Raw genomic sequence first — 19425 nt, forward strand, 5'->3', positions numbered from 1 at the left:
TGAGTTTAACATAAAGCATATATTTGCACACTTGTTTATTGACAGGTTTGTATATATCTGGTGTAAGTAGATACAATCTTTAAGAGCAGCAAAAGCTGTCCTTTGTAAGGACTTTCAGAAAGTAAAAATTCCAATAACTAGTTTAGTACCCGAGAATAATGTAGAAATACTTGACTAGAGAAATACTAGCATTAGAAATAATATGACAATATTAATGAAAGCTCAATGGAAGATCTATAAGGACAATGTACTACCTCCTCCACTGACTGCAAGTATTAAGATTAATCACCATACTGGAATAACTCATTTATTACTACACAGTAAAAATATACTACTCTCATAGTCATCCAACACCCAGAACATAGTTGCAATAATCAAAAGATTTTGTGGTAACTAGAACAGTTGCTCGTTCTTCAGTAGCTGGTAATGGAAATGAAGTTTCACAGCCAGTCTGAGGTTTTACCAAGCCACAGTCACTGCAAGTGCATTCTTCCACTGAATACATTAATGTTTCACTTTGAAGTGTGTGTCTAATTTCTTCTGTATTCACACTGCTGTCAGTATTAGCCTTGAGAATATTATTCAGCTCTACAGAGGAGTCTGTAAATATACAGAAGTTAATATAGTACATACATCATCCTATACCAAACATACAGTTATTAAAGATCCAAATTTCATTATGTTCCAACTATGTTCTAACCTTAGTGAAAGTTTTAAGAGGTAGTTATATATGATGATCTTTTGTTCCATGAAAATATAACTGCTATACTTCAAGCATTTTCTAATAAGTTATTATTTATTGTCTGAACACTCACAAATAGAGTATTTGTAAAATGTAAAAAGAGATTAAATTTTTTCACTGTCACAAAATATACCACATAGACTTCTCACACACTGCAATACTAAATAAAATTATTTAAATTATTATAAGATGAAAAGCTAATATTGAATGCGTATCCTCTACCTGTGTAGAATTCCTTTTGCATTCAAAGAGGGTGAAACCCTTATAAAGGTTTTTGCTATTGAGGGTTCATAAATGACTTCTCAAACACCAGTAAGTAAGCCAGGTATGAATATACAACCATACAATCCTGGCAGGATCTGGAACCAACAAAGAGAGATTCCTGCTTTTGCAAGTCACCATCTGGGTATTTTATTGCCTAATAACTTTGATAACTTCATGGAGACTATTTGAGGAATACAAAACAATCCAACAAAGACAGTCATCAGAATCGGGAATATAAATGACATGCAAAATTTGTACATGGTAACAGTAGCTAAAATATACAATGATCTCAGATTATTTATAAAGAATCTTATTTATTCACCTGTGTTTTCCAGTTTTTCTTTTGACTGCTTTAGGCGCTTCCTTTTAAACAAGACCATTAAGGTGAACAGAGTGAGCATTAAAATTACTCCTAAGCCCAAACAAATCCAAAGAATTCCACTTGAATCGGTACCTTATGAAATAAAAGAGATGCATGAAGTTAATCCATAAACAATAACTAATGTACAGTAAACATGTCCAACACATCAAACCTGTGTAAAATACAACACAAGAGTGCCCAGCGCAGCCACAAAACGCTGCAGCAACACACTTACTCTGCTCACAGTAGTTCTCACACGAAGGCGGTGGCGAACTGGAACATCGGAGATGACAAGGCGTACAAGAGAGCAGCAAATGATCAAAGTATTCATTTTTGGGGCAGGGTGCCATCAGGGGCAGTAATTATGGAACTACAAAGCCACAGAAACTGTAAAAGAGCGAGGATCATCTACAAGGGACTTCTCAGTTTGAGCAACTCTAAGAGCAGCTAGCATTAATGGACTTCCATCACAGCCCCACTTCATAGTATCACGTTACATAGAAGGGATTTAACTCTGAGGTCCCCAAGGAATTACTGTTCCTTTTTTTGGCAATTCACAATTGTAGAAAAACTGAGCAGCTGCACCAATCTTGTCTGAAACAGAAAATGGTTATTTATAGAAGGCATTTCTTGGACAGGTGCTGAAGATTACAAATCATAGAAAAGATCTCCAAACAGGAGTTCATAATAATTGTTCTTGTCTCTAAAACTTTGTGGTGATGGGCTGCAGTAATCATGTTTTCTTATAATATGCAATGCTTACTTTTTGTCCCAGTCCAAAGACAAAAAAAACCCAGAGGCAGGAGACATAGCAGTAAGAAGATATGACCAGTTCAGTTCCCTGGTTTGCCACAGACTCACTCTGCAGCTTCAGACAACTTCCATCGTACCTGTTTCCCTGGATGGACAACAACATTTAAAACACATAGCTGATGAAAGAATTGCTTCTTGTAAATGAATGGGGTTCTGATTTTAAAAGAGATACTGTTAAATTACAAGTTCAACAAGAACTTCATGACTGTGTTGTATAAAATACTTCTAAGACCTTTAGGTATAATGGAATGACAAAATCTAGAGATTTGGTCATTGAGATATTGCTCCTCAATTCCAAATTAGCCTCATTTATCTAGTCTATTAGGTTTGGAGAGGCTTATTTGCTGGGTTCATTTTTAGGGTTTTAGCTATTTTTTTGCTTACAACCATGGTTATATGAGACATTTAATAATATTACATTCTAATGATGAAAGAAAAGCTTTATCGGTATTTTAAAATTTTTATTCAAAACATTATCTGCATTTTTCCCTTATTTTTCCATAATACATGACTGTCACTGTGCTATAACTGCAGTACCCAGCATGGAAAAATAGGCGTATATGACACCTCCATCCCAGCCTGGTAGATGTATACACAGTGAATGTAACATTTCTGAAAATGTATTTGGTCTTCTCACAGGAAAAAGAAAAGGCTTTGGCAGGAGACTGCCACAATGAAAACAGTTCACACAGCTAACTTGTATCTTGATGGCTTAATCTTATAGAATTTATTTTAAATACAAAGTTAACCAGTAATATCTAGCAAGTAGCAATAACTGCCCCTATCCAGTATCACTGGCATAGCTAGATCAGAATTACAGGCTTATTTATAATTAAATTTCTCTTTGCCATGTTTAAGTTAATTGCCTTTTTGACTACAGAAAGAGAAAAGAAAAACATTGTATAAGAAACTGTGATTTCATACCACATTACTGTGTACGAGACTTATTCTCCCACAAAATAAACCATGTGGGAATACACAAACTGTTTGGAGTGGAACAGTGTAACAAATCTGTATTCTAGTCTCTAGCAGATGGAAATGTTTATTGTGTCTTCTGCACTTGTTTCTATGGGCCAGGTGCACAGCTGAAGGCTTTCTATTGTAGGCTTTTCTCCCTATTCTAAACTAGTGGATAAATAGGAATTGACAAAATCCAGTTTAGTTGTGACAAAAGAAAATAAGGACCACAGGTGATGCCAAAAGTTTCACTGGGAAGCCAATGCTTGTTCTGATTTGCCTCATATATTTACACTCCTGGGGAAGAAACCCAGATTATGGCTCGGATATCATTCATGTTTCTGATGAAGCTTGTGCACAGAGTAATTTGAGTCTTTGGTTTGAAGCTGCTGTTTAACCTTTTCAGTCATGGAGAGGACGGTCACATCCTCCACAGTGATCTCAAGATGGCAGATACTCATGAAAGTATCTGCACGGTAGTGAAGTGATTTCAGGACAGATAAGCTGGGTCCAACACTTTAAGCTTTTATCAGTATAATTCCATTGAGTCCAGTGAAAGATCCCAGCCTGTGCTGCACTCCTGAATTGTGTTTTCCCACGTGCAAGAACTTAAATTTGCCTTTGTTGGGCTTCATCACGCACTCCTGCTCTACTTGTTACTGTAATGTATCCTACAACTGATACCTACTAGATATGATGTGGTACTACTCATAAAAACCATGAAGAAGGGGCTTAATAAGAGACATATTGATCTAAAAGCAAGGAAAGAAATAATAAGATATGTCTACAGTGGGTGTAGATACTGCTTATAACATTTTTTCTCTAAGTAAACATTGCTATACCCAAATATGATTTCTAAATTCCAGGGGGAATGTACAGAAGTTCTCAACACAACCACCATTTAAATTAACAAAACAGTAAGAATACTTTCTCTGGTGCAGTTGATGCAGACATGATTTCAACCCTGAAACTTAGAAATTTCACTTCTGAAATCTGGAAAGATGACCGAACTTGAGGCTTCTGTGCTCCACTAAAGCAAGGAAAAATACATCATTGGTAATGTACAGGCAAAATACATTCCAAAAGATATTATTATGCAACAGCTGTTGATGAATTATTTCTGGAAAATTAGATAGTTCTCAAAATACCACTCAAGAATTTTTCTAAAACTTAAATAACTCACATAGGTCTAAGGTCACCTTGACTGGTCTGAATCATTTTAGGATGGCCTGGTGAAACAAAGAGTTATAAGTTCAGGACGTGGACCAATCTTTTCCTTTCCAGATCATACTACCTTTGTGGATGATCTGAAAAAAAATAGGAAAAACACACACACACATGCACAAATAAAACAAACAACATTTCAGTGAGGTGCAAAATACCCATTCTATCTCTAAGTTTGAAGCTCATGTGATTAAATCAACATTGCTTTTCTCGAGTAGATTAAGAAATTACCATTTGTGGCAAAGCCGCCGAAGTCTTGATGTGTTCCATGAAAAGAACCCGAAGGTGCTGCTCTTGCTGAGGGTGTCACTGGGAATACAAAGCAGCTCAGAGGGGTAGTGGAAGCAAGCAAACCATGGCAACCTTGCACAGTTTTATGTCTTCCAGGCAATGCACATTCTTCCCCTTTCCATAACCCTCTGCACATGTTTTGACAGGGCAACACTGACAGTAGTTTGGAAGAAATTGCATAGACCAGATGATATTTGAAGAAAAACAACAACAGAGATTCTCAAGGCATATTAAAAATTCAGCGCTGTTATGTGGAACATTTTGAAATGATCTATTGGTGCTTCCCAGTAGATGTAACCCAAATATAGGACTTCTGGGAAAAATATTAAAGAGAGGACTGTAAGACTCTACATTACTTTGTGAGACAACTATTAGTGAAAGTAACTTAATGTTATAATTCTTATCACAGGTAGTATTATTAGAGTCTTCACAACTACTTTGCTTTTTGCTATTAAATTCTTTCCTCTGTTTTCCTAGTGCAGAAGAAGTGCATCTGTTTTTTCATGTTGGCAAGAGCTTTTCTTGTCTACACAAAATACATCTCTCTCCAAAACAGCATCCTGTCACTGAACTTTAGTCCATCTGCTGCGTGATATGCAGAAGTGTTAACATAGTGATTCCTAAAATATTTTGTCACCCAAATGTAGCAAGATATATTCTAAATCAGATTGGTTTCGCATAGAAATGATTCATGTCTAGTTAGTAAGACTGGTCTGGAGGTCACCAAAGATGTCATTAGATGATATAGAGCTAAGCTGGTTAAATGTCTTGGTGTCAGTGAAAGGGACAGTCCTGCTCTTCTCTCTGTACTCTGAAGCACCAGGAAGGGCTCTGGGGCTTACCTGACCACATGGCAAGCAGCTTTAATTCCTTAATCCAGGCAGTTCCCAGAGGTTTACTTCCTAGGGCCTGGAAAAAAGGGCCAGAAACAAAACAGAAAAAGAAGAAAGGGTTGATTACTAGTGGGGATGTGAAACTAAGTCCACCACAGAAGTACACATTTGGTGAACTAATATCTTAATTTGAAATTAGTCTTTATTTGAAAAGTCTTGTCTCTAAGTACAGTAGAAATTAATGTCTAATTATTTGCTATCATATGTATGGGATCATAAGATATTGTGGCAGATATGCTTCCACTCTCAGCTGGCCAGAAACAGTTTTCCTACATGGCTAGTTAGAGTTCAAACATATTTATCATAAGACAAGAAGTAAATACAAAGAAGTCTCATATTTTCAATCAAACTCTGGAAACTTCCCCCCAATTAAAAGGTTAAATACAGCTCATTTCATCAGACCTCTGGAGAATGATGCTGTCTCTTACAGCAGTACTTTTCCTCCCACAGTTGGACTGCTATTTCCCAAAGCTTACAGCCTGTAGGGGTAAACTAATTCCCAAAACACAAATCCTTGATTATTAAGCAGTACATTTTTCACACGTAGGAAACTGGGGAGCAATGAGAGTAAAGGGTCTTTAATGTGCCATTCATACAAACAACCACCATACAAGTCACAGCCTCTCCTCCTGTACTATTTACAGTTCCATTGAAGTATGGAATGACAAAACAGGGGCAAAATATGGTTAGAAAAGTCCTAACATTCAAAAGTCCTACTTCCCAAGGGTGTGAAAGCAGGCATATAATCAGAAGATCATCATAAGCAATAGTTCCCACTGACAGATCTTGCCACACATCTAAAACACACGGTATTTCAAAATCTGTGTCCAGGAGTAAGGAATACATTTTCTGTCTTAACAAGATTCTTGTGCAACCTTCAATTTTGAGCAATTTGATAGAAGGAAGTTAACATTACTTTAAAAAATCCAAAACTTTAAGCATTTTGTTGGGAGAAGCATACTATGCCAATTGGCTTTACTAGGAGAGAAGTAATACCTGAATTTAGAAGCTGTTTGTGAAGTAGAATATTGGATTCAGCCAATAAATGAAACAAAACCAAGAAGCATTAAGAAAAAAATCATTAAGTGACATTAAGATAAGGATATTATTACTTAGAAACTGTAGTTATGTTAATAATGAATCCACTGTCTTGTATAATACACATTAAATCCCCTCAGCAGAACACTATTTTGTTCTTTGTAGTGTTCAAACACACACACACAAATATGCAATGGATGGAATGATGGTTTTCCTACAGTGATGTTTGCCTTTAGGGAATAATAAATATATGCCTTATTTACCAGCAAAGTTACATTTCAGCTTTTTTTTCTGTTATGGGATTTACATAGCTTGCTTTGGCTTTCCACAGTTACCTGCTGATAGTAATAAATGCTTTTTCCTTGTCATGTGATTTTGCTCCAAAAGGATGACAGAAATTAGCAGAGTTGTACAAAATAAGAAAGGATTTATCAAATACAATAATCAGTCATTTAACCATAAATCCACAAGGTGTTGCCAGGGAGGTATTTTTGCAGTTACATTACTGTAATTTAAGTTTAAAAGCTGCCCAAGATTTCCTCTAAGGATGATATATTTCAGACAGGTTAAACTGGCCTGCTGGAGTTGACATTATTACTGAGAGTAATGGGAAATAAACTTAAGAAGGAAAGTGTCAACTACAGAAATGACAGGGGAAAAAAAAGAAATGGAAAAACCAGTTCTCGGATTTGCTTCTAAAATGTTTCTGTTTGACTCAGGAGTGACACCTGGGGACAATTTATAAATACTTATTTGCTCTCCTAATGTGATTCTCAATCACTGGCAACTCTTCTCTGAACTTCAAATCTGCATTGGGAAGCAGTAAAACATCTGTTTGTTGTCTAGAAGAAAAATTTCAGTGTACTGTCAGTTCTAGCAGGGTATCAAACTACTGAACAGGATTTCAAGAAATCAAATAATTTCTACTGGTGAAGGGAGAACAGGTAGGAAACAGCACAGCACAGACAGTACTTTGGAGCTGTACACAAACATACACACACACACTCCAGATTTACAACCTTCCATATGTGAGCAGAGCATCCACAGTCCCATGTTGCTTTGGCAGAATACGGGCACACCAAGCACTGCACATGAATCCAAATTTGACTGTTGTTTTCCTTAAACATCTGGAGAAACCCAAGACTGCCAGCAATCCTTATCAGTGCTCATTTCTAACATGTGAAATTGGGATTGTGTGACAGAAAATAGTCACCTGAAAAAAGTAAGGGGAATTTTATCTTTCGCTATTTAATTTGAAAAATAGCTACTGTGAGCATCAAAGCCAAAATAATAAAATGAAAACTCCGAAGGGAAAAATGGAAACAATTAGTACTGTCATGTCAGTAATTAAACATAAAGATTGAAATTCATCTGTCACAGAACAGTACCTGAAGGTCTATTTACCACACAGAACTTCAGGAACCAAGTTTTGTTCTGGCACTGCTTGGGGTTTCTCTGTTCATGCCCATGCCAGCTTTTTTGCCTGAATGTACTTCAGAAATTCTGCTGGCATAATTACATAGCACTTAGCAAGAGAAAGAGGGTTTTCTGCTAGGACTGTTACATTCCCTTCACAAACAACACTAGCTGGGCTGACAAAGGAATTCTTCTGGCTGTATAGTTGCTTCTACACTGGTGGGTTTGTGCTGGCACAGCTCTTTTTTTTCACTCACTGAGGCAACTGACCCACACTGTCAAATCTTATAGCACAGGCTTGGGCTGAGTCCTCTCCAGTTCTCTAAAGCTAGTTACAGACTAAGCCCAAAGAAAAAAAATCCCTTAAAAAAACCTCATCTCAATAATCCTAAAAATCTGTGAGATCAATGTACATACTAAAAAACCACTACTTTTTCTTCCCCAAAGTTACTGCACTTCAAGGACCAACAGCTCTTACAGACCATCACCTCCTAAAAAAGCAGTGAAACTTTCTGAAAGGGTTCTTTTCAGAAATGCCTGTTTTGTGAAGTGTCTGCCTCAGCTGTATGGCTGGGAGGAGATAAGCTGCTCTAGGAATGGGGTACACACTGCTAGTAAAGGAAAGGAAGGAGCTATTAAAGGATTCATCATATTCATTAACTTTTACAAGCTGCACAGAACAATGCTCTTTTTAGACAAAATATTGTTTAATGTCTTTTGCACACAGGGCAAAATCAAGAACAATGTGCATTTTGTCTGTTTGGTTCAGCACATTTTAATTAGATGGCTGCTTTGAAAAGAGTGATGTTACTGTTGCTACATCTACTATTTCCAGAAAAGATTAAAGAACAAAACAACCAAAGAGAAAAATGTTCCTTTAAAATAGTAATTAAAATAACAATAGTATAAACATTATCAACTGAATCACAGACAACTTCTGTGTCCCCTACAATGCTCAAAGCTGACTTAGCTGGGAACCAGCATATGGCAGTGCTGACCCTTTGGGGAAAGAAGATACCTTTTCATTTTTCTGACATTTCACACGTGCCAAAATAGTTATGTAACTACTAAGGACAATGCATAAAACAGTAATTGTGCAAGTTTGGATTAAGCCAATGCTTGTTAGAATGCTAGTGACATTTTTATGTTGGTGCAATAGTTTTTGCAGAATGTAAACATCTTTTTCCTTCATTTCTTCATGTAAGCACTTCACTTTGTGTTGGAAAAATAATGTCCCACGCACTTTGCAAGTGGACAAAACAAACAAAAAGTAATCAGTGGTATAATGCAAACAGGAGTAATGGAGTTACAATTAAAATAAATGTGCATGAACAACTACAAATGATTTGAAGTGCTTGGCATACACTAAAGTCTAACATGAATTTTTCTTCTGGTAGCTTTAACCAAATTCTCCAGCTATTCAGTGTTTGTGGAGAAGTTTAGGTGACACACAGTCACTTTTTTCAAATTCTCCTGTACAGCATCACAGTGCCAACACGTGCTCTCTCTTAAGACAGGAGAAAAATTGTAATTGATTTAGCCATGGCCATTCCAGAATAATTCCCCGTGCAAATTGCCTTCTCTGGAATAAGAATACTGGCACAGAATACTTCTGGAGTAATTAGGCCTATTTAGAAAGAAGCTCACTATTTCATTCTCACCATTTCATAATGAAGTAATTATTTTCTGCAACAATGTTAACATGTTAACTTGCCATAGAAGAACAGCTTTAAAAATCCCATGACACTGTTATTCTTTCTTCATAACAATAATGCCATTCTGCTTTAGTCATTAATGAAACTAAAATCCTAAGGGATCTCTAATGGGCAACATGCTCCCTCAACTGGAATTCCGGGGAATTAAGAAGGTGAAAAGAAAGCACATGAAAATCCCACATGGAACTAGTTTTCTTTTCCCACCTCCCTCAAGGCAGACAGTCAGCATGGAAAACTTTCCATATGAAACAGAAGTGTTATAAGACTCTTACCACATTCATAAAGCAGATCTGGCCCAGAGATATTATGGAATCCAACAGTGGACATGGCAACTTTGAGCTTCTCTGTGTCAGGGAGTCACTGCAGTAAGAAAGGGTGTGAATAAGCAGCATGTTCCATACCCTGCATTAACACCCTCTACTGATATTTTTAGTGCTAAGTTCAACATTTTCATTATCTCAAAAACACTCTTTATTAACAGTCCAGAAAAATTTGTAAAAGACACAGTTGAATTCTGTTCGATAGTGGAGAATCACCTTAAAATCACAGAATCATTGAACTGCTCAGATTGGAAAAGACCTCTAAGATCCTCGAGTCCAGCCATTCCCCCAGCACTGCCAAGTCCACCACTAAACCATGTCCCCAAGTGCCACATCTGCGTGTCTTTTAAATCCCTCCAGGGATGGTGACTCCACGACTTTCAGTGCTTGGCAACCCTTTTGGTGAAGGAATTTTTCCTGATATCCAATCTAAACCTTCTCTGGCACAACTAGAGGCTTTTTCCTCTTGTCCAATCGCTTGTTACCTGTGAGACCAACCCCCACCTGGCTACACCCTCCATTGTAGAGAGCAATAAGGTCCCCCCTGAGCCTCCTTTCCTCCAGACTAAACACTCCCAGCTCCCTCAGCTGCTCCTCATAACACTTGTGCTTGAGACCCTTCCCCAGCCCCGTTGCCCTTCCCTGGACATGATCCAGCACCTCAATGTCCTTCTTGTCATGAGGAACCCAGAACTGGACACAGCACTCGAGGTGTCTCACCAGTGCCCAGCACAGGGGGACGATCAGTGCCCTGGTCCTGCTGCCACACTGTTTCTGGTGCCTTGTGCCTCTGTGTCACATACAAGTCCCCCTTTAAATGGCAGCCCCTCTGCTGCATTGTCTCACCTGTCAAGGTAAGACAATATATCAAGCTACAAGGCTGACAATTTGATGGTACCTAGAATTGCAAATTCTCTTTGTCACTTGTCTCCTGCTAGAACAATACAAGCTTACAGCCCGCAGAAAAACATCTCCCGAGGATCTCGTACTTAAAAGTTGTCATTGTTGCTCTGTCAATTTAGCATCCCAGCCCCTGAGATTCTCAAATTTGTCTCAGGTCACAGGGAGCAAAAATATCCTGTGTTTCCTTTTATCACTTCCAAGGAATCTATAATCTCCACATTCTACACATGTATAGGTGAAAACAGATTTACTCTAAGGAAGCAGAATGTAATTTTCTAATCAAAATGTTGCTAATCTAGGTGAAAGCATAAGAACTGTTGAACAGAGGTCTGGATTGTACCTAACAAGATTTATTTTCAGCTCCTTCATGCAGCTCATGTATTTTAACTGACCCAATGCCTCCTCCCACCGATCCTACACCTGGCTTTCAGATCTCTGAAACCACCAGTCTCTGCCTCTCTTCAAAATAGATCCCCTCCTGTCTTTAACCTTTCTAATCCTCACTCAGCCACTGTTCACATCATTAGTGATCTCATCCTTCCCTTCCTTGACGCGCGTTCCTTGCTCAGCACATTCCTTCCACATTAAGCAATTCCTTCTGCTGTTTACACCACTTTAAGCTGTCAGAAGGTTTATAAACCATCTATAGGTTCTTCACAATGTGCACACCTAAACCCCCATCTTTGTTTATTCTGAGCACATAACAAACAGTTTTGACAGTAAACTACTTACCTAACCCACCCTCCTCCTCCTGTTTTTCAGTCTGGAGGCTCATAAGATCAAAACCACAGAAGAAATTCTGTCTAAGGAGTATCTGCAATGACTGTGCATTCAGAGGAAGGCATCCCGAACAAAAAACCAGCCAGCACTCAACGTACAGATCTTTCAGGTCTGAACAGTACAGGATAACTAAGCAACAGATCACACAGCTGAGGACTCTGAGCCCCCAGTTAAAGCCACCTGAAAAAAGGGATGGTTCTTGTAAAAAGAAGACCTTTCAGTCTTTATTTTTAGAGAGGAAGAAAGGCTGTGTTTACATACAAAACTGAGAGACACACGACTACCTTGGAAAATAATGAGCTGAGCACATGAATTGTTTGAGAGATGAGAAGATGGACACAGGGAAATATAAACTGGTGTTTTGGTGTACAGATCCATGCATTTCTTTTGCTATCTAAAGTAAAAAAAAATTAGTTTTATGTCCCTTTTGAAGCTTGCAGTATGTGTTCAATTGCTCCAAAAGAAAGGCTTTGACTCTAGATTGGAGTCCTCACGGAGAAGAATCCAGCTCAGGAGTACTCAGCACCAACACTCAATGAAATGTGTAAGAGTTAAGTTGCAAACTTGGAGTAATTTTACAATGGATTGTGAAAGAGAGCTTATCTTTCAGCACTACATTTGGAAAACCAAAAAAGACTTTTATTTGAAACTCTTTCAGTCAAATAGCTTAAAATCCATTACTGTGAAACAACACCTAGCAGTTCTGTCCGTGTCCGGCAGAGGGAGAGGAACAGGGGCGAAAGAGCACTTGTTAAACAGCAGCGTTAGAACAAACAAATCAGTGAAAAGATATTTCCAGGGGAAGATACCTTAGTTTGGATTACCCTTGTGTAAATATAAAAGCCTCTTTATGGTTCACTTACACTTACAGGAACCCAGCAAAGCTTAGAACAGATTTGGCTCTTGACAAAGCCATCAGGCTGAAACATCGTTGTGTTTTCTGCTCTCTAGTTCTCAGCTGCATCTTCACAGAATTTGCCAAACTTTAAGAATATTAATTTATCATCTCTGGGCACCTAGTCAAACTTTTAATAATTTCCTTCTTACCTCCTGCCTTTTCTTCCTCCTGAGTAAATAACACGTTCTTTTGGCTTTGTTTTTAAAGGCTCATTCTGACTTCAAAGCAATTCCAAATATCAGGCTACTCATATAAGTGAGCAACTACTGTTTAACTGTGAGTAACAACATATTTGAATCACTTTAAATTTCAGGGCATGGCTCACAGTGCATCAGCTGGATTTCAGCTTCCTGCCATACCAGAAAGGGAAGTTGTGTACCTTTCCCGCTCCTCCCAGTCCCAGCCAAAAGGGTTTTTTTTCCTGATGTCAAGGCAAACTGAGTCAATTCACTCATAACCCAGCACCATAAAACTACTCTCCTTCCCTTTAAAGTCTGCTGCTGCTTTATGGAGTTTGATAAGTCACCTGTAGTTAGTGAGCAGGGGACTGTTTGAAGCTGGTAACCTGTTTGAAGCCTTCTAGTGAAATATATCTTTCTCCTATGCTTCAGTTCACCTGAATAAAGCACTGGTATTGCACAGGTGTACCTGCCAGGGTGTAAAGTGCTTGTGAGAATCCTGGAGGGAAGGTACTACTAAAGTACAGGCCACTATTCCTAATATCCTAAGGATGAGGTCCTTCGTTTCACTGCCACAGGACTGATTTCCCACAGGCTGCAAAGTACTGGTGAAGCTCCCTTGAGATAGTTTATGATGTGAGTAGCTTGCTCTCACCAAAGGAGGTCCTGTTCCACATTCTTACTTTATAACAGCTCTGGCAGTTGTCAAATGCCTCTTAGTTGATTCATCTCAGTAGCCCAGGAGGAAAAAGAAAGTGGATTTTTCTGTAGCTAAATTTAACGAGCTAGACTGACTCAGCAAAGGGTCTAACACAGCAGCACAAGGATGGTGGAACTGTGACAATGTGGGGGACAGTTTCTCTGCACCCCAGTACCCACATCTTAACCCTGAGGTGGGCCAGACTCTCCTTCTCTAAGCAGTGCATTGATAATTTAAATCAGTCATGATGTGAGGGTGGATTTATATGCATGGTTCTCAATAAAAAAAGCTTTTTAGTAATTATTAAATGAAGAGCTGGTATATTTATTCTAAGCATTTTAATGCAAAAGAGATTTAAACAAGAAAAGCTTTTATAGTGCTTTAAAAGCTCAAGAGCGGGACCATTTACACTCCAGTAGATATTCTGCCAGTAAGATTATCATGACTCCACTTAGGTTTTGCTTTGAGTACCAGCTGTTCCTAAGTGGAAAAACAAACTACTAGCCCTGTTAAAAATTTAGTGTTTGAGTTTACACAATTCCTGTGTGCAGCAGCCTGCAAAACAGGTTTGTACACTCTGAAGGACATCTGGCATCTTCTGAAGTTCTGTGGACTAATTGTTTATATCCTAGCAAGTACCTAGGGAATAAGTACCTGTCCAGGAAGAAAGAAAGGTTGGGTAACACAACCAATACTAAGTTTTTTCTATGTCTTGTCTGTGCTGGTAATCTTAAGGTAAGTCTTAATTGCTCTGAAAATACAGCACCTGCCTCCAGTTCAGCCTTTCCTGACTTGTAGGCTGTGTCAGGGCTCAAACAAAACACAAGCTTGCAATGCAGTGCTGCAGTCATTAAACCTGAGCTGTTAAATGCTCATAGTCACAGTAAATAACAAGTCAGTGGGTCAGCAGAATGCATGATGCTTGCTTTCCACTGGAGTTTTGTCTGTTATTCAACACTAGTAACCCACGAGCTCCATTGCTCAAAATGCTGTTACCTTGTTTCCATACTAAATGAAATATATCAGACACCTACTGGTTTATAAATGTCACCTAACAAGCAAAGATTAGTATTAAAAAAAAACAAAAACAAAAACAAACACAATTCATTGTATATTACTTTTTTATATTACTTTGTTTGTTTTTTAAACAGAAACATGATTGCCACACACAGATGAGAAACTTACTTGCAGTTTAACAAAATTCTAAATATTACAACAGTAACACAGGTGAGAGTCTCACTTAATTATACTCAATTTGAACAATAGAAACTGTGGCAATCTGTGTATTAAAACTGGCAAGGAGCTCGGCACCAGAGAACCACTAGAGAGTGGCTTTCACAAGGTCTTTAAAACTCATTCTTTCAGCTCTGGTGAAGGCAAACTCTTGGTGCTGCTTGAAGAAAAGACTTCAGCTTAGCAGAACTGTATAGTCTCTCGTGTGAAATACACTTTTTCTTCCAAAATTAATTTTTGTGGTGTTAGTGGGGATATTTTTCTTCTTATTATTATAAGGGCTGCCCTGTAGAGTGGTGTTTTCCCTAGATATGATCAGCTGGAAGCCCACATTTCTACCACCATATGTAGAATTTTTTGCTTGCCAAGGGTGTACACGTTGCTGCTGCTGTGCAGCCAGAAACCCTCTGGCCCTTGTGTCAGGATTATGTCACCTAAATGCCCCTTCAGGAGACTTGGTGTTCTCCAGTCAAAACTGCACCGGATTCTGTCCCAAATGGAGACCTTTATATTGTAGTTCTAAGCCCATCTGGTTTCAAAACAACTCTGTAATCTGTCCTACAGAGTTCTAATACAAATACTGCTGCAGATGACTCAGTCCTTGCACATCAGCACTCCAAGAAACTCCCTTCTCCCAAGGACTTGCTCTGTCTGCTTATAAACACTCACACCGAACCTGACAAGATGAAATGCTGCCACAGTAGTAACCAAATTCTGCTTGTTTCCCCTCTGTCCCTCACTGTTTCTTCCAAACACACCTACCTTCAAGCAATAATTCCAGGTTTGTCGAGGTTGGGTTTTTTTTTTAATAACTTCTAATAGTCACACCAGTCAAGGGCCTCAGTATTTAACAAGTCCTGCTGAATCTGGTTTAACTGGATCGTTTCTTAAATTATAATAATCAAGTCAAAGTGTGCTGAATTAGCAAAATTGGGACTTTACGCATCCTGCCAACTTTTGGCTGGGCAGGTACAGCAGTGTTGCCTGTGGCATCCCGCAGGAGCACGTGCGGGAGCTTTCGTGCGGGAGCGTTCATCTGGGCGCTTTCCTGGCGCAGCGCAGGTGCTGTCAGTGTCTGTCACTCTGCACCTGTGCTGTCCAGGACGAGCGCGGCGCGGTTTTACACGGATGGAAGTTCACCAGGGCGGTCCCCGCGGGCCGGGCGGTCCCGTCCCCCTCACGCGTTCGCGCCACTCCCGGTCCGCGCCCTCCTGCAGGGGGGCGGGGGCGGGGCCGGCAGCGACGCACGGCGCGCGCGAAGCCTGACGGGAATTGTAGTCCCTCCGCGCACAGAGAACGCAGGCAACTCAATTTCCCGTCTGTCCCAGGGAGGCGGGACGAATAGGCTCGCGCGTTGCTTGATGGGAGTTGTAGTTCTGGCGCCGCGCCTCGGCCGTGCGGCGGGGCGAGACCCCGGGGAGATAAAAACTACGGCGATGGCGGCCGGGGAGGCTGCCGGGAGCGGGTACGGCAGCCGCGGGCGGCCACGCTGCGCTCGCGTCGGGGCGGCGGAGCACACGCGGAATCGGCGGAGCGAGTGCTGAGTCGGTGCCGCCGCCGGCTCCCCCCTCACCCGGGAGACGCTTCGGGGCGCGGAGCCTTGTGGGGCCGCCACAAAATGGAGGCGAACGGCAGCGGCAGCGGCAGCAGCAGTGACTCGGCCCCCGACTGCTGGGACCAGGCGGACATCGAGACGGGCAGCGGCGCCGGCCCGGGCTGCGCCCCGCCGGCCGCGGAGGCCGAGGCGCAGCAGGAGCTGCTCGGGGCGGCCTTCAGCCGGCAGCTGAACGTCAACGCCAAGCCCTTCGTGCCCAACGTCCACGCCGCCGAGTTCGTGCCGTCCTTCCTGCGGGGCGGCCCCGCGCCCGGCCTGCCGCCGCCCTCGCCCCCGCCCGGCCTCCCGCCGCCGCCGCCACACGGTACCCGCGGGGCCGGGGCCATGTTGGGAGCGCGCCGGGCCCGCGGGGCCGGGGAAGGGCCGCGCCGGGCCGGGCCGGGGGGGACCGGGGGCACCGGGGGGCGACAGCGCAGGAGGGTCTCGGCAGCGGGAGGGGCACGGCCGGGGGGCTCCGCGCTGAGGGGCTGGGCCGGGCCGTGAGGAGCCGGGGAGCAGCGCTGGGGGCAGCGGGTGAGGGAGCCCCGAGCCCGGGGCGGCCCGGCGGGGTCTGCAGGTGGCGGGGGCTCTGCGGGGCCGGGCCGGGCGCGGGGGTCGTGCCCAGGAATGGGGGTGCTGATTGGGGTGCTCTGGCTGCGTGCGGGTCCCCTGTGTGTTTCTCTGGTACCTTTGCTCGCAAAGGGTCACCCATGACGAGAGGAAACCTGCCCAAAGCACGACAGGAGTTGTCGGAGGTTTTGGTGGTCATAAATTTGGTGTTGCTGGGGAGAACAGCACTGCCTCGGCCACCAGTGGCTCGCATGTGTCTTAAATGTCTTTTTGAGGATTATATCAAGTAGTTATTTTTTTCCAACCTAATGCTGATAAAGGATTAGCAGGGAAGGGAGTTATGTCCAGCTGGCTTCAGTGAATGGAATAACTTGAAATTTACCCTGCTTTAATTTCAAAGGATCTTTGTGTACGCAACCAATGTTTATACTAGATTTACTTTGCATATGGGAAATGAAAGGAGAGCTCCTTTTTCATTTCCAGCTCCAAACTGAAGGTCCTTCCAAATATAAGACATGCTGGTTAACTTTGTGGTAGCATTTTAATGTCACTCCTGCAGCTAAGGAGTTTAAAGCCTTCCTATTTTTTTCTCTAATTTTTTTCAATTATTCCTGTTGGTATAATATGAATCAAGCTAGTGTTCTAGATATTTATCTATTAATTTAATTTCACTAAAGAGACTACTCGTTACATTATATTTGCACTGTTTCCTGTTGGCTGTGGCTTATTATTTATTGTGTTCTGCTTTAATACATTAATTAGTCTTGCTCTCCCTAGTATCTAAAGTTATCAGGTGTTAACAACTAAAAACTATAACTTTCATATATGAAGGTTTAAAATTTTCATAGCAGAACATTATAACCTGTTTCTGATGGTAGAGCAAATGTTAGATTATATGTTCACTAGTGCTGCTCAGCACTCCTGATTTTTATCACAAATTGTAGCTCATATATATACTATGCAGGCAAAATATAAGTGCATTAAAATATACTTTCAAGAAGCCATGGGCAGACCCTTGGATTCCATTTAGAATAAATATACATGTTTAAGTTCACAGGTGTAAGGGCAGACTGGGTACCTTGAGGTTATGATGGACACGTGATGCACCTTTGACTAATCTGCAGAATCCATCCCAGCGTTTTTCAGATATTGCAACCTGAATCCAAGTATTTTTTTTACTATGTAATCAGTAGCGTGATTGAAAACTTTCTTGGTGTTTTGAATGTTTTTAGTATAACTTTGTGGGTTTTTGTCTCCTGGCTACTTTTGTAAGGTCCCTTCTGAGGCTTCCTATAGGTAGGGGTTTTTGTAGGATTTAAACTGCGTTTCCTCACCTGCTCATTAGATTTATTTCATCACAGTGTCCTTTGTTCCACTTGTGCTACTTCTGAGGCCTGTGATGAGCTTTGTCTTTCCAGAAGCTAGAGATGACTTTACTGAAAGCTGCCTGGCCATCTGGAGTGATCAGGAAGGCTTTTCTTTGCATCTTAGTTGCTGAGTACATTTCCTACATAGTGCCATGATCTACCTGGTTTGAATTCACCTTGATGCTATACCTTCTTTAAGGTTTAGGATTTTGAGTTTCTCTAAAAGTAACTTCGATATTCCTAAATTTAGGCAGACAAAAATGTGCAGTTATAAAAAACTAACTTTCTTTCTTACCTGGAAGACTGTACTTGTTGTGTACTTTTTCGTGTCTGATGTACTTGGGTACAGAAAGTAATTGACAGTCTTCTCCTTGCAGATGTTTGTATAAGGTGACAACTACTTTCCTGGCTGGAAGAACGAGGTGGAGCTTGCTCTGGAAATAAGTCAGAACGACATGTGATTAGACAATGGTGCTGAATAGGTTACTTTTCAGCAACCCATTTTGCTTTTTTCCCCATAGGTGTTCTGTGACACTCACTCTTCAGTACATGGTTTGTACTGGGAAGAATCTAAATTAATCTTGATTGTTAGGAAAAAAATCTAAAAAACTGGGTGTCAGTTTAACTTCAGTGGCTTAAAGTTAAACTCTAATAATGCTTTTCTTTTTGGAACTTTCTCTTGGTGAGGTTTCATTCAAGTCATAATTCCTCAGTAATTCAAAGGGCATTGTGGGTCAGGATAAATGTGTGGTAGCGCCATGGCATATAAAAAAATTCCACAGCACTGATTCCATTGTGTGGCTGTGGTGTGTAATGGTGTTTTTTCCTTTTATGCACACTAACTTCATGTTTCTAGTAATTTGAATAAAATTCCTGTCCCTTATGTTTAGAGCACAGAAATAACATTCTTGGAAGCCATTTAGGGAACAAGATGTTAACTTTCTAAAATTGGGAAACTCCTGAGACCTGCATTCTGAGTACTTTACCTTAAAACTTCTGGTTTATGCATGCTTTCTTTTGATTGGAAATTGTATATTAGGGAGAAGAACTGGCTTTACCATCAATATAATTTTTGCTTGCAGATAGTTTGGGAATTAGTATGGAATTAAATTACCATTTGATTATATGTAAAAGGCATGTTATTTACATCTTTGAACCTAAGCAGCA

General features: G+C 40.7%; 2 protein-coding genes across 6 annotated transcripts in view; one reads left to right on the top strand and one right to left on the bottom strand.

The window, feature by feature from the left end:
* TNFRSF17 (TNF receptor superfamily member 17) lies at positions 1 to 18704 on the bottom strand. 5 transcript variants are annotated; one of them, XM_027743921.2, is made up of 8 exons: positions 15490 to 15851; positions 9987 to 10074; positions 5495 to 5561; positions 4593 to 4670; positions 4321 to 4444; positions 1603 to 2265; positions 1329 to 1460; positions 1 to 600 (listed from the first exon to the last, which is right to left on the bottom strand). In XM_027743921.2, the coding sequence occupies exons 6-8, from the start codon at positions 1715 to 1717 to the stop codon at positions 344 to 346; spliced, it is 504 nt and encodes a 167-aa protein (XP_027599722.1). In that variant the 5' UTR covers positions 1718 to 2265; positions 4321 to 4444; positions 4593 to 4670; positions 5495 to 5561; positions 9987 to 10074; positions 15490 to 15851; the 3' UTR covers positions 1 to 343. The 5 variants fall into 5 exon arrangements, with proteins under 5 accessions (XP_027599722.1, XP_039246053.1, XP_039246049.1 ...); XM_039390119.1 differs by having other exon boundaries at positions 4593 to 4805; XM_039390115.1 differs by lacking the exon at positions 15490 to 15851 and adding an exon at positions 18554 to 18704 and having other exon boundaries at positions 4593 to 5561.
* GSPT1 (G1 to S phase transition 1) overlaps positions 16222 to 19425 on the top strand; it is a 21534-nt gene continuing 18330 nt past the window's right edge. The window contains exon 1 of the mRNA XM_027743911.2: positions 16222 to 16646. Coding sequence (XP_027599712.1) covers positions 16346 to 16646 — 301 coding nt within the window. The 5' untranslated portion in view covers positions 16222 to 16345. The remainder of the gene's footprint in view (positions 16647 to 19425) is intronic.

This window comes from Pipra filicauda, unplaced genomic scaffold, assembly GCF_003945595.2.
Source record: "Pipra filicauda isolate LSUMZ 115617 unplaced genomic scaffold, ASM394559v2 scaffold127_size2900866_pilon, whole genome shotgun sequence".
Taxonomy (NCBI): Eukaryota; Metazoa; Chordata; class Aves; order Passeriformes; family Pipridae; genus Pipra; species Pipra filicauda.